The following is a 17,921-nucleotide window of genomic DNA, read 5'->3' on the forward strand; positions in this document are numbered from 1 at the left end:
GAAACAACCACATGCTACTGCTGTCCTTTTTTCAGCAAACAAAAACTGCTGTTTTAGCAAACATATTTGCTATTATGAGTAACAAAATTTTTTGGGTGTAGAAGTACTTATTATTATCATTATAAGTTAGTCATTATAACTCACGCAATGTCTAATGACAGTTTTACTCCTGGTAATGCAAATCGTAATAAGATTTGGTTACCTAGTTTTTGCTGGGAAAATTCTAAAAGCCGTAACTGCAAGTGCAAACATTTCATAAACCAAACAGATAACATACGCCCTCAAAAAATAAACGCAAGAGAAGAAATAGAATAGAAAAGAAACAGGCAAGAGAAGATTTTTTTTAACAGTTAGGTGTTTATAGTGTCTTATATTTAATTTACATGGCAATCCTTTTTATTCTACCTTGTATCTATTACTAACAGAACCCTTATTTGCACTCGATGCTTTTTATCCACAAAAAGTGACAGCAAGGCAGTTGCATGTGGGTCAACAACTTCAGTGGAGATCAATAAAATTCAAAACGAAAACAGCAGTCGAAGAGGGAGGAGCAGGCATCACAGTCAAAGCCGGAGCAGAGCGAAAACATCAACAAAAATCGATTACCACCAATTAGGATTACAAGGTATGTGTCTCCGTTGTGGTCCAAGGCATATTAATTAAAGGTAAAGTCACGAGCAAGCGTGTGTACCCCCCTTGATATTAATAATGTCAAACTAAAATGACAGATCACTTAAGTTGATATTTTGTGTATGTGTACACTACACATATTGTTGAATGCATATATAAAGGAGCAAGTAGTTGAAGAGAAAACATCAACATTGTTGGATACTAGCAATGATTCTCCATGTAACAAAGAAAGTGCAGGACACGCATCACAGACCAAAAATGCTAAGTAGTAGTGATGGAGAAACATCAAAAAGAAATCAAGAGCCAACAAATGGTGATTCTAAAGTTACCACCACCCAAGTTAGGTTAGGTTAGGTGGCAGCCCGATGTATCAGGCTCACTTAGACTATTCAGTACATTGTGATACCACATTGGTGAACTTCTCTCTTATCACTGAGTGCTGCCCGATTCCATGTTAAGCTCAGTGACAAGGGACCTCCTTTTTTAGCCCAGTCGAACGGCGTTCCACATTCCAGTGAAACCACTTAGAGAAGCTTTGAAACCCTCAGAAATGTCACCAGCATTACTGAGGTGGGATAACCCACCGCTGAAAAACTTTTTTGGTGTTCGGTCGAAGCAGGAATCGAACCCACGACCTTGTGTATGCAAGGCGGGCATGCTAACCATTGCACCACGGTGGCTCCCACCCAAGTTGGCAACTTGGTTAAACAGAAACTTCAAGGCGATTTGGAAAATACAATGGCACTTATCAATGCACGAACCACAGATAGAACAGAACAAACTGTAACTACGTCAGGACTTAACATTCTACCAATTCAAATATACAAGAACAACCTTCATTGGAAAGTGGTCTGGTCAAAAAGGAACTGCTGGACACCGCGACACCAAATGTGGCGGAACATTCTTTTAATTAAGAGCAAATTGTAACTCCACCAAGACCTAATGATGCACCCCCACCATCTACTGAAAATGCTACAGATGGTGATCATTACAATACATTAGTCAATGATATAGATAATTCCCGATCGAATACACAAGCCCAATCTTCTATTGCAAGTGGTGTGGTCAAAGCATAGTCATTCGCGGTCACCACATGCTAAATAGACGACATAGAAGTCGGTCATGTTCTCCCCCAACAAGAAAACGCTCAGGGACACCAGAGCAAAGGAAACAAAAACTAATGCGATGTCTTGAATTGTCTGAAATGGGGGATAGAACTGAAATACCTTCGACATCTAAAAGGCATAAATCTGACGTGGCTGTAGGCCATAAGAGCCATACTGCATTAGAGTTACCTTTGTCTGTGCCAGACATTGAAATTCATGATCAACCAGTTTATGGTAAGTAATGTATATTGGTTGGCATGTCCATATTTTTAATATTTAAAATTTCCAGAGGGTTTACAACCGCATTTGCCTGAAATTGGAGATGACTGTACGGCGAGGCAAAAAAGATATCGAGGTATGTATCTTTTTGTCTTTGTGTGAATGAGCATTTAAAGTAACTTCTAATTTTAATGCAGCAATAGATGCCCAATAAACACAGGATGAGCGTTTTTCAAATGCAACAACTTTTCAGTTTGAGGGTAAATATAATTTTCAACATAAATTCAACTTGACTTGAAATAGCTCATCTTCAATACATCTTCAAATTGTTTGCGAATTACTTACAATTTGCTAAAATGTTGACGAAATCTTTGAAAAGGTGTTGAAGATAATATGAGAAAACTTTGACAAAACACTACCCTAAAATGCAACGAAAAAACCATGTGGTTTTCAATACTTATTTGTGCAACGAAGTTCGTGGTCTTGCAAGAAATTAAAAAAATGGAAAATTTTAGACAAATAACCAAATAGTTTATAAAAATAGGTAAGTGAAAATAAAAAATGAAATAAAACTTTAAGGAAGTCACTAAATGTATATCTCTTTGCAGAAAACTAAAATCTTTAGATGCTACGTTCTTGAAAACATTAAAAAGCTGACCGATGAAAAAATGGTGGACAATTAACTGGAACTGCTTCAAATAGTTTATAATAATTGGTACGTCAATATGAAAAATTTAATCAACACTTTAAAGTCACTAAATTTAAATCTCTTTGCAGAAAACTAAAATCTTTGGATGCTACATTCTTGCAAACATTAAGAAGCTGACCAATGAAAAATGAGTGGCTTATCGACAAGAAAAAGTTTCCAGAAACATTACAAGTGCAACCAATTAAAATTGTTATAAACAACAAATTGTTGAAATCAACAACTTCTGGATGAAAATGTGCATCACATCGTCAGTTTAATTCATATGCTATTATCAGTTTAAAATGGATATTTTGTGAATTCCTTTTCCTGGAAATCAATTCTAACACGGGGTCCAGTACGTTCCTAATTTCAAATTGCCCGCAGGTTAATAAATTTTAATGCTGTTTTATGACACCAAAAGGAAGGAAATCGAATTATCAATGCAAAAGTGTTTACTAATAATGTTTAAGATATTTAAAGTTTTGTTGTTTGTTTTTTTTTTGTTCTTATTTGTTGATATGTTTCATAAGATTATTATTTATCAATTGGTATTGTAGTGTATTATGTAGTGTAGTGTATTATTATATATTTTATTTTGATAAAAATGAATAAATTATACAAAATGCATAGAATTTTGGCTTTGACTTTCAATTTAAAGTGGGGATATCATTCATACAAATTTAGGTTGAAAAGTATTTGCAACGATGTTAATTTTGAATTTGACTCGCATCGAAAATTGTTTGACAAATTATTGAGTAGCGATGCATTTCAATTTGAGGATAACACTTGACATATTATTGCTAATGTGTTGAATTTCACTGTTGGGGGTAATGTCTGTTTTTTGTTGAGAACGCGATTTTCTCAACAATTTTTCAACTTGAATATTACCCTAATCCTTTGAAAAAATGTTTGAAAAATTGTTGAAATTTAGCATTTTTCAAACGTTTGTGTTTATTGGGTGGTACATGATATTAGTATATGGTCTCTAACAACCAGGCAAAAATTGGTCCATATTGGCCCATAATTATATATAGCCCCCATATAAACCAATCCCCCGATTTGACTTGCGGAGTCTCTAAGAGAAGCAAATTTCATCCGATCCTGCTGAAATTTGTTACATGATGTTAGTATACACCCTCTAACAACCATACAAAAATTGGTTGAAAGAAAAACATAACTCTCAGTTTATTTTCAATACCAATAAAGTACATTAACCTAATGTTAAAATATAGCGGCAGTAACCTGTAAACCTTTTATCTGTTATTTTCGATTTAGCAACATTCAGAATTTTCTGCATTTCCAAATTGTCTATATTTTTTGGGGGTTTTAGCCAATAAAATAAATGCATTATATTTCTTTTTTTGCCCTCGAAGACGTTGTGGGCGCCCTTTACCTGAATATTTTGTAAATGCTCTACCTTGTACAGGGCATTCTGCACTGATGATAATCATATTTTGTTGTTTGTCCACTTGACTCATGGCTATCAAGCAGGACTCTCCCGGGCCGTATAATTTCATTCTTTTGTCGAAACTACTCGATGAGGAGAAAAGTAACTTCTGTACGTTTTTAATGAGCCTCTGAAGTTTTAAAGATAAAATTAAGTAATTTGATTGTGGGTATATAATTGCCTCATCAAGCGCTAGTAAGGTTTTTATACCTCTCATTGAACCAGTCCCTTTTTGGAGTCTTACTTCCAGTCATGATTCCAATAGTAAAGGCATCACGTGATCGACATATGGTTGCGCACTTGTTCACATTCATATCATCATTATTAGACCGATTAACAAATGTGATAAATCATTCCCTGTTCTGCAGCAAATAAACGTTTTATTCTATAATGATGGGATTTCGTATTGTACATAACTATGGATTCGCTATTGCTGTTTTTTTATACAGATTTTGTTGCGAAGGTCCTATGGAGAAAACGGAAAGTTGAGTGCATATCGCATTTTATAGTTTTATCTACCCAGCCTAAGGTACACAGAAAAAAAATATCACCAAAAATATTTCCAATTAAAAAGTTAATTGAATTTGATTTTTTTTAATTAATAAACTAAATGATACAATTAACTTTTTAATCAGATTCGGTAATTAGGAAATTAGTTACCTTTTTTTTAAATTAGTTATCTTTTGAATTAATAAATTAATTTCCAATCAACATCAATTAAAATTTTTAATTGAATCAATTAATTTCGTGGTTGAATCCAAAAAAAAAAAATTTTGTGTGTACTTTAGGACATTCGGACGTGAGTCATACGTAGGCACAAATACTGTGGCACTTTTAATTTTGTGTTATTCAGAAGTGACTCCATCTGAGTCAACAGATCTCTGTCCGTCCGTTACCCCGTATATTTTTGTCCGCAAAATTGTATAGATATTTATTTTTTTTTGCACCGGCATCCCTATTTTCTTTTGGTTTTACACACATACATGTGAATGCCGTGCCTATTCGAATAAATTTCTTAGACGGCTCAATTATCGACGGCGTTACCTAGTTATCGACCCATATATATGTGCCGCAGGTCTTCGGCCTATGTATGTGGAGGGACGATGGAGGTCCACGACACATCTTATGGGGAAATATTGTTTTTTTTTGCTATTGGATGCATTTTTTTGTCGTTCAGCGGGAGCTGGAGCATCCATAGGCAATGGTGGTGGTAGTATGGAGACCCAGATTATGGCCAATGTGTGGCATTTTTTTGTACGTATGCGCCAATGTAGGTTATGTGGCACAAAAGGAATTGTTTTCCTGATGCAGGGCCTATGAGGAGTCAGCCAGTTAGATATTTATGCGGGTTGTGTGGCTGGGCAGCGTAGGAAAACAATTTGATGTTTTTATGCGGCAATTTTTCGCTGCAACTTATATTTTTTAATTATATTCTATAGTCGTGCTTGCGGCGTGCTCTGTGGTTGGTGGTGGAGTGTCAGCTGGTTAGATATATGACAGGTTAACAAGTAGTAAGAGGGCGTTGTTACACCGTAGCCATAGGGTTGCTCGTAGTCCATAAATTCATTCATGAAATCCCACGAAGCATGGGGAATGAAGACTATGAAACACAAAGATGGTAAAAAGCAAAAATAAGTAAAAATGTAATAAACACAGAATTTAAACTTGGTTTTAGGAGAAAGGGACAGATATTAGTATAAAATATGGCGTAGAAGCGCTTGGCTTGATGAAACCAGGGGTATAAATAGAGCAAAAGACGTCAAAAGTTGTCATTTTAGCAAAGTGTATTTTGAAGTGTTTGTTTGAAACGTTTGGCGGTTAATATAAATAGAAATATAATTAAATAAAGTATGTGTTTATAGTAGTGTCGTTTCTTTTAGAAACTATAGAGTGAAAATTTCAAACCGGAAAATTGAGAGAAATTTAATTCTGGCAATCTTGGGGTTGCAATTAGTGATATTGAAAATAATAAAGTAAGTTGATCAAGTGATGGTAAACTGAAGGAATATGAATTTAATAAAAGGTTTTTGTCAGGTCTGGAATAGCCTCCTGTGTGATCAGGAGGCGCTAAACTTTTTTTATACAAAAATCGTTTTTTTTCTACTGGAGAAATTGACTGGTGAAGATTAGTTTCAAGAAACACCTATGTATTTTTGGTTGCCACAATCCTGGATAGAGTCACCTCATAGTGCTGGTTCCTGTAAGATCAACTACCTAAAAAAGAACCGGGGAATCACCAGAAAGAAAACAATTTAAGAATATATCAAGGTAGGAGTATCAATAAGTAAGTGGGATGAGTTAATGTAAATCCACGAAAACGATCAAATATACTTACCTGTGAAGACCAAATGGAAAACTAACTCCTAGAAATACCAATGAAACAATCCGTCCAACGTCCGATATTAAAATTCACTTTGCTTTAAAAATCCCATAATCCCAGAAAATTTTATGGGCGATGCCCAAATGAAAATCCAAGGGCATCCCAGTTTAACAGTTTTAAGAACACTATAAGGCGGAGGGAGATTGCCCCGGAAATGAAACCTTCTTTTCACAATCTATGAACATATGTGTTTATTCTATTACAAAAATTTGATCTAAACGATTATTATTGAATTTACGTATTTTTATTAATATTTTAGTATAAGTATATATTTGCCTTATTGTCCATTCCAAGATTTAGTTTTCATTGTCAAGGGCTATACAAAGTCACATAAATAATTTCATTTGTTTTCTTTAGTGGGTTATTATTTTGATATCTAATCCTCAACATTTCCACTTAACTGAGCTCAATTAAGGTAAGTACTATGTTCGCTTTTCGCGTTGAAATTTTCGCGGTTACTTTATTAAAACAGTTCAATATGAAGCAGATAAATTAACTCAATTGATGTGCAATTTCTTGTTCCTCTATATTTCGGCAAGACTTTACAGGAATATGTCTGTTTTCATTTATAATTTTGATTATTTCAGGAAAAGTAATCGCGAAAATAAAGTGACTTTCAACTCGAAAACCGAACATAGTACACACCTTTAGGTAGGAAGTTAGAGTAAAGTAAATCCCCATTGGATTATGAAATTTTAAGGCTTTGTAGGTTCCATATTAATATTCATTGAAAAGGATAAAAAAATGTTTAGTTATTGTAAATGGTAAAGTTTCCGTGTTTTCCTGTTTTATTAAATGATAAGAAATATAGTTTTATTTTGTTAGTTTTAATTATTGACTAGGAAAATGAGAAATAAAAATGTATCTTGATTTGAATATTTGTAACCAAATGGTGTGCTAAGTTTTGATTTGTTGAGGGGGAATATGTGAAAGTAAACGGAGTGAAGTAAGGTTTTGTGGGGTTCATAAAAATTGGTGAAAAGGTATCTGTGAACCATGGTTGGGAGGGCAGAGTGGGAGGGTTGTCCATCAAAAGCCTCATTCAACGTATGTGTCCCTTTGTGTTTGTAAGTGTGTTATCGACAGTTGTAAGTTCCTTTTTTTCATGTTATACCTCGGGCTAGGTTTCGGCGGGTTGAGGACCGTCCTGAGAGGGGTTGAGTGTGCCGGAGGGCCAAGCCTAGTGCTATATGGGGTCATAACAATTTCAAGTCATCTTCTTGCTTAAGCTTGAATACGGCCAATGTTTCAAGCATTTGTTGTAAAAACTGCAATACCTTGGAACGACATTTATACTTGTCTGCTTTTGACCCATATTTTTGTTAACATTCGACCAGCTTTATCACCTTTGGCCCTGACTCGATATATCATTTCTAGAAAATTGCGCTATGAGTAACCACTTGGGTGGGTATATGTATTAGCAAAACATCTAAGAGTACACTGTTAGAAAAATATGTTTTTCATATGTTCCGATATAAACAAAATGTGTTTCGGGCACGATTTTAAACCACAATATATTTAAGTGCGAACATGTAATTTTCCTAAACTAACACTAAATGTTTGGGACATCTATGTTAATATGTTAGAATATATTATGTTTGGGGCATGAATGTTTCATAAAAATCATATGTGTGAATACAAACATATATAAATTTACAAATTTCAACTAAACATACATATGTTGTGATATTTTATTCAAAGCGACAGAGAGAGTATAGAGAGAAATAGAGATGGAAACCGGGAGAGTTGACGAAAGATATCAATATAACACAGCAAAAGAGTCAAAAGAGAACAATTTCTGTGAAACCGCTTGTATGTTGTTTCGGAAAACTGTTTTATGATAAGGCCAAAAATTTGATATGTTTAAGTCTAAATATTATTTAATTTGAATAAAGAGAATATACATTCTGAACCAAGAGAATAGACATTTGAAAAACAAACAGCTTATGTTTTCGCCTTGAGAGCAGCATTTTATGTATGTGTGGACATGTGTTTTGTTTATCATTTTGGCATTATTTTTTTCTTGGTTCGTTAAAAGAAATCAGGGGTCTTCATAAAAATAACGAAAGGGCACTATACTCTTTTTAGAGTTGGGACGGTAAAATGAAATAAGGAGGAAATAGTGAAAAATTACACAGTAAAATGTAAAAAAACAAAGTTTAGTTTCTCTTTATTAAAAAGTAGTCCACGAGGAGTTGACGGACACCATCAAATATAAAAGCGGGCATTAAGTTCGACTTTTACAGCTTAAACAATTTAAAAAGTTTATTTTCTTTAAAATTAATTATTAAAGAAAAATAAAAGGAATTTTAGAGCGATGGTGTTAAATGCTAGTAAAAAACTGTTCATTCCTAAATAAATTTATGTTTATATTATAAAATTATGTATGTATGTTTATACTCGACTCCACGTTCTTCTTTTGTTAGTTTTTGAATTCCTTCCAAATTTTAAAGTTTTGTACAAAAACAGTTTTTTATTACAAGATTGTTATTTTTGCAATAAAAAATAATATTTTATCCAAAAATCATTCAATTTCGTTTATATCAAGCACTGTTACTGACTATAAATCTTTAATAATGCACATTTCGATGTTTCATTTAAAAAAAATTAATATAGTATAAATATAAATGTGTAAATTAAAAAAAAAAAAACAAAAAAAAATGTTCGGTCGGAGCAGGGATTGAACCCATGACCCTTTGCATGCAAGGCAGACATGCTAACCACTGCTCCACGTTGCCAACACATGTATGTTTCTGTTAAATAATGTTATGTTTGCATGGGCTCGTGGGCGCTGCAAACTATGCTATATAAATGTAACTTAAAACGATAATTATCTACTGGTGACTATAACAGCTACGTAGCCCAGTGGATAGTGTGTTGGCTTACAAACTGTATGGTCCTCGGTTCGATTCTCCGTGCAGGCGAAAGGTAAAATTTAAAAAATTTATAAAAGTGAATAATTTCTTCAACATTATTTGTATTACAGAGAAAGGTGCCAATAACTAAAAAATTTCGTGGAAGTGAAAATTACGAGTATGTTAGGGAATGAGCACGATCGTGTTTGGGAAAAATTCTTCCAAGCATATAATATTTTTGGCTCAAAATGCTTCCAAACATATAATATGTTCACATAAAACAAACATATTAATGTTTCGGCAGTATGCAATAATATATGTGCTTCCTGCAAAATATGTTTGGAACATATGTTAAAGAAGCGATTTTTTTTGAGGGTGTAGCAATGAATCCTCTTGTATGTTGGGTTAAATGTGGGACATTGCGCATCGTAAGTAGGAAGATACAATGTGGAAAATGGAGCCAGCGATTCATGGGGTAGATAACCTAGTAGAGCGCTGAATGTTTTAAACGATTCTCGTCTTGGCTCTCGTTCCTGATCCAAATAAACGGCTGATATGAGATCACTAAGACTTGCCAGAAGTCCCACATGATTTATTGCTATTGCATCTCTTAGATTCATTAATGCCTCGATTCAGTTTAGCGATACTTTCTTTAACATTTATTTGCCTTATGCCATATTGTAATTTTTGAGCTGTTCCCGAATTGTAATTTTGCGCACTTTGAATTCGGGTTTTGTGAACATAGTATATATAAATAAAAGAGTTTTTTTTAAGAGAATTCTTTTATAAAACTAACCCCATACAAATAACACAATGTATATAAAAAGTAATATGTATGTAAACAAAGAATGTAAACAAACCTACTAAACGTAAATAAAGCCTTTGACAATATGAATGTCAATATTAGTCACCTGATTGCATGACTTTACCTCTTTAATATGCCTTGGTTGTGGTCGTACTAATCATTTGTCAAATGATTACAGGATCAAAAACAAAGTCTGAAGTGTTAATCATGTGGCAAAATTGGCCATGTTCAGCAAGTGTGTATTCACACACACAAATTTTTTATCAACGTAAACATTGAAGGCAAGCAGGAAAAATTCGAGGTGGATTCAGGAGCTGGGTACACATTAATTCCAGAAAACGAGTTTACAACGAGTGTGGGTTCGCCATTTGGAAATAAATTTATCAGATATTGACCTGGAGAGTTCAATGGACAACGGCAAAAATAATAACATAATCAATTAAATCGAGAAAATTATTACTAAATTCGACGAAATTTTCAAGCCCAAAGTTGGTTGTATTCCCGACGCCGTATGTTACTTCAAGTTGCACTAAGATTCTAACCCAGTTTTTATTCGGGAAATACAAGTTCCATTCGCACTGCGCGAAAAAGTTGAATGTGAACTGGACAGTTTAGAGCGTGAGGGCATAATAACAAAGGTAAACACCAGCATGTGAGGATAACCTCTGGACGTAATTCCAAAGACAGATGGGAACGTACCCAATCAAAAGGATAGATGAAATTTTTAATACACCCAAAAATTCAAGATATTTTTGCAAAGTCGACGATGACAGCAAACTCCTCGTGGTGTTTATAAAATGAACAGATTATCTTTTGGGATAATAGTGAATTTAATCGAATTTTGGATCAAATTTTACAAGGGTTGGATGGAACTATTTCTTATTTTGACGATATAATAATTCGCGGTACGACAATTACTGAGTGTGAATCAATCAACTACATATTAACAAAACAAATGTGAGTATTTCAAAACTCAGTTCAAATATTTGGGCTACGTAGTTAGCTGCAACACGATTGCAAAGTGTCCAAGCAAAATCGAAGCTGTAGTAAAGCTGCCAACACCTCAAAATGTTAATGATTTGCGTCGATTCCTTGGCATCATCATCTATTATGCAAAATTCATTCCACATGTGTCAACAATAACGTTCCCGCCTCGACAACTCCTGGAGGAGGGTCGAAAATTTACTTGGAATAAACAATGCGAAGAAGCATTTAGCAAACTTAAAAAAGAAATTGTTGCTGATAGGGTATTGATCCCATACAACGAAACAGGAATAGCAGCTGTTTTATCTCATATTATTAACGGAGTAGAGCGCCCCGTATCATTAATTTCAAGAGCTTTAACAAACGCCGAACAAAATTATAGTCAACTTGCCCGTGAGGCTTTAGCCATAATTTTTGCAGTTGACAAATTTTACACATATTTGCATGGAAGGGAGTTCACCCTCATAACCTATAACCGACCGCTTTCCAGAATTTTCCATCAATCAGCAAAGACACCAGCGATGACATCAGCAAGGCTACTCAGGTATGCATCTTTTTTTACAAAATTTCAATTATAAAATTGAACATCGCAAAGGCGAAGTTAACGTCAATGCCGACTGTTTATCTCGAGCCCCAATACAAGGCAGTAATCATTTCGCCCATTTTCTGGATGAAGAAGTCAGAACTATTCAAGAATAAATAATCAATCAAATAACAACATCATCAATTAAGGCAGTTACCATTAGGTTGGAAACAGATCGAGATCCAGAATTGGCCAAACTCAAAAAGGATATCATGGATGGTAACAATTTTGATCCCGCTTATTCAATTCAAGATGGCGTTATTTTCCGTGGTGAGCGAGTCATCATTCCAGTTACGTTACGTTCAACCATTCTTAAGGAATTGCATCACTCACATGTTGGAATAGTTAAAATGAAGCAACTGGCAAGAAGATTTTGTTTTTGGAAAGGGATAGATTCCGACATCGACAATTTGGTAAAATCTTGCCCTGAATGTGCCATGGTGCAGAAAAATCCAACAAAAGTAAAACACCAATGGGAAGAACCAAGTGAGAACTTTGAGAGAGTACATATAGATTATGCAGGCCCATTTCAAAATTACTATTTTTTCGTATTGGTCGATGCAGGCCATTTCGCCTGAAGTGAGAGTTATCAAGGAAGCTCCAACTACTGAAAAAAAACATAATAACTCTATTACAAAATATATTTGCTACACAAGGTTTTCCTCAAATTATGGCATTGTTCAAAGTTTCTTTGAACCTGTTTTGAAACACTGTGCGTAGGTTAGGTTAAGGTTAGGTTAAAGTGGCAGCCCGATTAAATTTCAGGCTCAATTAGACTGAAATGTTTGTCGTTTTAATATTGTTTTGTTGTGGATTAGTTGGTGAAATAGTGTTTTTTTCTTTTGTTCATAAATGCCTGCCTAAGTGGTTTTGCCGGCGCTTAATAACGCCACGGGCAGAAAAAGTGTTTTTGTTTTCCTTTGCAGGCACAACCAGGTGCCACAGCAAAAATAATTATTTAAATAGAAAATGCCGGTTTAGGCTTTCAAAACTGAATGATTGACTTTATTGAAAATTGTTCATCTTTTATACTTAAATAACGGTATTTATAATTTTTAATTCTTTTTTCAACATTATCCTTAAAAATAAACAACAATCCTTAAACATAACATATGATCTAAACTTATAACTAAACAGCTGATAAAAAATACAATTATTCTCAAACTACTTAACAGCTGATTCATACATATAATACCGTTTACACTACACCCTCACCCTATAAAAAAATAATTTTTGAATATCCATATGAAAAAAATATTTTTACAAATATTAAATTCAGTTACAGTTCAATTCTTTGCTATGAAAAAATTCATTTGTTGTATCATCATAATGCAAAAATTTCTTCAAAGAATACATAATATATAATTAGGTTGAATTCATTGTTAAATAATTCCATGGTTTTAACATATTATTATGGAATTTCTTTATTTTTCCATCGACATTTATAAAACTATTTACGCCCTGTCTATTTACAATTTCATATGGGCCTAGATACGGTGATTGATTCTTTTTTCTATTTATCTGGCGTAGAAGTACAAAATCGCCTTTTTTCAAAATAAGTGGATTAGAAGTTTGGTTACTATGAATTCTCTTTATTTTTGATTTCTCTAAATACTCTTTTGACTTAGCAAGAGAATATTTAAGTCTTTGTTTCAATTCAATGGCGTAATCATCCATATTATAGCATGTATTTGCTTTTCTTATCTCATCGTTCGGTAAATAAGGTAACCTACCAAAAACTAGCTCATATGGTGAATAATTAGTATCAACATGAGGTGTTGTATTATAGGCAAACGTAAAATATGGTATCCAAGAGTCCCATTCATCATCTTTGGTGAAATTTAATAAAAATTCGTTAAGAACTCTATGATTTCGCTCTATTGAACCTAATGTCTCATGGTGGTATGGGACACTAAATATTTGCCTTATATCCAATAAACGACATACTTCCGCCATTAGCTGATTCGTAAACTCAGTACCCTTATCTGACTTCAGAATTTTAAAATTCCCATAAACCAAAATAAATTGTTCTACAAGAGTTTTCGCAACGGTTTTCGCGTCTTTTGTCTCCATTGGATACACTACAACATACTTTGTTAATTCACATTGTATAGTTAAAATATATCTGTTATTATTAGAAACCCTTAATGGACCTACCGTATCTATTGATATAGTTTCAAAACTTGTTCCAGGTGTATCTGTCATCGTAATTGTTTCTTTTGTGTGTCTAGTCTGTTTGTTCAATTTACATTGTGGGCAACTTAAGACATATCTCTTGACCATTTTTGACATATTCTTCCATATGTAACGTTGCTTTAATTTCAGTAATGTTTTGCGGACTCCTAAATGTCCTCCGTGTGGTGAATCGTGGTATTCCGCTATTATTTTCAATTGTGTATGCGCACAGTTTATTCTTCTTGGTTCCTCATATAATATAATTTTCAAATTTACTTTATTCTTTTGTATTAATTTATTCATAATTGTTTTGAATTCTTCCATGGCCATGGATTTGAACAATGCATCATTTTTGCTCATCGCTAATTCTTTTATTCGTTGCTGTTGCATCTTCAATATAAGTTTCTCCAAAGTCACCTTAGTGTTCGATGGATTATCGCTGTATATGACAGATACACTGCTATTATTTATCTCAAATACTGTTTTCTTTCTCTGCATATCCGGTATAAACTCGAGTTTTCTCATATTTCGTATATCAGTGGGTGATGTGCATTCCCAAATTAGAAGTTGATCAGGCTTCGAAATTGGTACTTCATCACTATGGGTGTCATCGTTATATTTTTGTGCATGTAATTCTTTTTGCATGCTTCTAGTAATGGCTAGGACTTGAGCGTCTCGCTCGATTGAAGTGGGAATCATCGCTTTTAAAGTTTCGCTATTTATGTTTATTCTTGACAAAGCGTCAGCATTTGTGTTCATCTTCCCTTTCTTGTACACTATTTCAAAATCATAGTCACATAAATCCATTCGAATACGTGTCATCTTAGAAGATGGATTTTTATGTGAGAATAATGAAACAAGTGGTCTGTGGTCAGTCACAACTATAAATTTTCTGCCATAAAGGTAGGGTCTAAAAAAGTTGATTCCCCAATGAATGGCAAGGAGTTCCTTTTCTAATACTGGTTTATTTAACAGCCTATTTCTGCTATCCGAATTCTAGTCTTCGTTCGCATACAAAACGAACAACAGCTGATTTTGGTTTCTCTAAGGGGTATCTAAACGAAAATCGAAACGAAAGTCAATGCGAACGAAGACGTAACGTAAGCTCTAAAATTGGGTTTCTCTAACTCGATTCGTTCGCATTTTGACGAACTGAAATGTCAAAACCACTCACTTGGTAAAGACCTTTCGTTTTGTGGAAAAAGGCATTTATAAATAGGAAAAAGTTAATAATTAATAAATTGATTAAAGCTTTTATTATAAATATGTGATAAAAGTTAATTATATCGATCAATTTTTTCTTTATAACCGCCATAGAGACCGTTTAAGGGAAAGTCTAACACGAGCAAACACATACATTTCGAATGAAACACTCATTAAAAGGACAACTGAACTGTAATTATTGTAGAAATATGGAAATACAAATTCTTATCTCTCTACGCGGGCTAATTTGTTAAAAAAAATTATTGAGCTAAACCAAATATCAAAAGCGGGAAATGTTTGCCAAATGAACGGCGATGCCAGATTGAATTTTATGGAAAATCATTTTTAAAATGTATGGACCTTTTTCAGGAAATTGGAATAATGCAGATCTGGTAATGCTAGCATTTGACAGTAACGTAAGCCATGCGAACGAACGAAAGGAAGTTAGAGAAACCCAAATCTAGACGAAAGTGAGTGACTGCCGTTCGTTCGCAATTGTTTTCGTTCGGATATCAGAAATAGGCTGTAAATCATGTTTTGATAGAGTAGCGCTGGCGTACGAAATTGGTAAATCGCTGCCAATTACTCCTTGAGACAGAACTGCTCCTAAAGCATAATTAGATGCGTCTGTCGTCAATATAAAAGTTTGTGAAAAATCCGGGTATTGTAGTACAGGAGGTTTAAGTAAGCTTGTTTTTAAAGTTTCAAATGCACTTTGGCACTGTAAATTCCATTCGAATTTCTGATTCTTTTTCAGAAGCATATTCAAGCATTTTGTTTTATCGGCAAAGTTCTGTATAAAGCGCCTGTAATAATTACAAAAGGCTACAAATCGTCTGACTTCATCAGCGTTAGTTGGTACTGGATATTGTCTTATTACTTCATCTTTGGCTGGATCAGTCTTCACTCCCTTATCCGTTATGAGATGTCCCAAATAGACTACCTCCGGCTTCAAAAAACTGCATTTGTTTGCATTTAATTTAAGGTTGAATTTTCTCAATCTTCGAAATACATCTCGCAAATTTTCGTTGTGATGTTTGATACTACATCCAAAAACGATGATGTCATCCACATTAAAAAAAGCGGATGCATCCAAACCACTTAAAGCAACTGTTAGCATTCTTTGAAAACTATTTGATGAAATTTTCAAACCAAATGGTAAACGTTTGAATTGGTAATGGCCATTTCCAGTTGAGAAAGCTGTGAGTGGACGTGATTCGCTGTGAAGATTTATTTGGTGGAACGAGCTTGTCATATCAAGTGCTGAGAAATACTTAGCTCTTCCAAGTCTGTCTAAAACGTCTTCAATCCGGGTTAATGGAAACTTATCATTTACTATTCTGTCGTTGAGTTTCCTAAAATCAACAACCAAACGCCATTTCTTTTGCCCATCTGTAGATTTCTTTGGTACAACCAATAATGGTGAATTGTAAGGACTGACAGAATCTTCAATTATGTCGTCTTCCAAAAGTTGTGCAACTTGTTCGTTAATTTCTTCCATTTGTGTCTGTGGGAGTCTGTAGTTCTTTATGTAAACCGGAGTGGAATCAGAAGTTTCAATGCGTTGTGTATAAAAATTGTTTACACTAAGCTTCTCACCAGGTAAATGGAAAATATCTTGAAATTCTCTAAAAACATGTATTATCGACTCTCTAGCTTCTGGATCACTTGTACCAATATCCAACGATTCCAATAAAGTGTCCAGTCTAGTGTTGTTATTTTCGTATTTGCTAGTAGTAGTGTGGCAGATATGATAATCACTTAGAGGATTCAACTCACAATCAATATCATTTATAGTTACATTCTTATCAGTGGAGTTCAGTAGTTTAACATGAACAATCCCGTGTGCTGGTATAATGCAATTAGCTAGATAAACTCCTTCTGCTAATTCTTTGTTGAGTACAATACTTTCTTCTTCAACTTTAATGTTTAGTGGCAAAATGATTTTTGATCTTGATGGTATGTTTATACAGCGGTGAGTCACTGATCTGGAGTTCATGGGTAACACCACATATCTGTCATTAACGCTGAATGCAATTGTGTACGTTTCAAAATCGATTCTGCATAAATATTCTGATAAAATATCTCTTCGTATTATTCCATCAGTAGGAATAGCAAAATCGCCTTGAACAACATAGAAATTGTGCACGATGGCATCGTCCTCCATTTCCAAACGTAAACTTGATGTACCAGTACATTGAATTGCCTCTCTGGTTATTCCAGTTAATCTTGCTGTGTCTCGTGTATTTATCCTCATAAAATGTTGAACTTTACATACAGAAATATCTGCGCCAGTATCTATCATAAATGTTAACACCTTACTTGAGCATTTTAGTGTTACATAAGCATTTGTTTTCAATTCGATGTTAAATATTTTTAATTTTGGGCCTCTTGGATGACATCCTGCGTCATCCGGCCATCGGAGTTTTCCTGTTCACACGCACAAGGAAAAGCTCGATAGTTTCTTCCACTACTGTTCGTATATGTGCGGCCTCTGCCACCAAAATTGCGACTTCCAACATTATTGTTATTACTGTTATTGCCATTTCCATTAGAATATGTGGTATAATTATTATGAATTTGCCGATTAATATGGCGAGAGTTTCCTCTTTGATTTCCTCGTATGCTCACATTGTGTCTGTTACCACTGCGGTAATCGTTAGTGTCATTGCGTCTATTATTGTAAGTGTAATGTGTGTTACCGTATCTGTTGTTTCGGTTATCGTATCTCGTGTCGGTTCTATTGTTTTCTTCGTATCTATTCCTGTGGTAGGTATGACTTCCACTAGACCTATGAACCGGAAAAACTTGTCTCGTCTCCATACCTAAGCTTTTCTCAGCTGTCA

The 17,921-nt window shown here is 34.3% G+C and overlaps 1 protein-coding gene across 1 annotated transcript; it reads left to right on the forward strand.

Annotated features, from left to right (window-relative positions):
* The first annotated feature begins 355 nt into the window (after positions 1-355).
* Positions 356-3,275, forward strand: LOC142221596 (uncharacterized). Its single transcript, XM_075291345.1, has 4 exons — positions 356-1,970; positions 2,026-2,499; positions 2,564-2,670; positions 2,733-3,275. Exons 1-2 carry the CDS (start codon positions 1,724-1,726, stop codon positions 2,115-2,117), a joined length of 339 nt encoding a protein of 112 aa, XP_075147460.1. The 5' UTR covers positions 356-1,723; the 3' UTR covers positions 2,118-2,499; positions 2,564-2,670; positions 2,733-3,275.
* Positions 3,276-17,921: the final 14,646 nt, after the last annotated feature.

Source organism: Haematobia irritans, chromosome 1 (assembly GCF_050003625.1).
Source record: "Haematobia irritans isolate KBUSLIRL chromosome 1, ASM5000362v1, whole genome shotgun sequence".
NCBI classification, from domain to species: Eukaryota; Metazoa; Arthropoda; class Insecta; order Diptera; family Muscidae; genus Haematobia; species Haematobia irritans.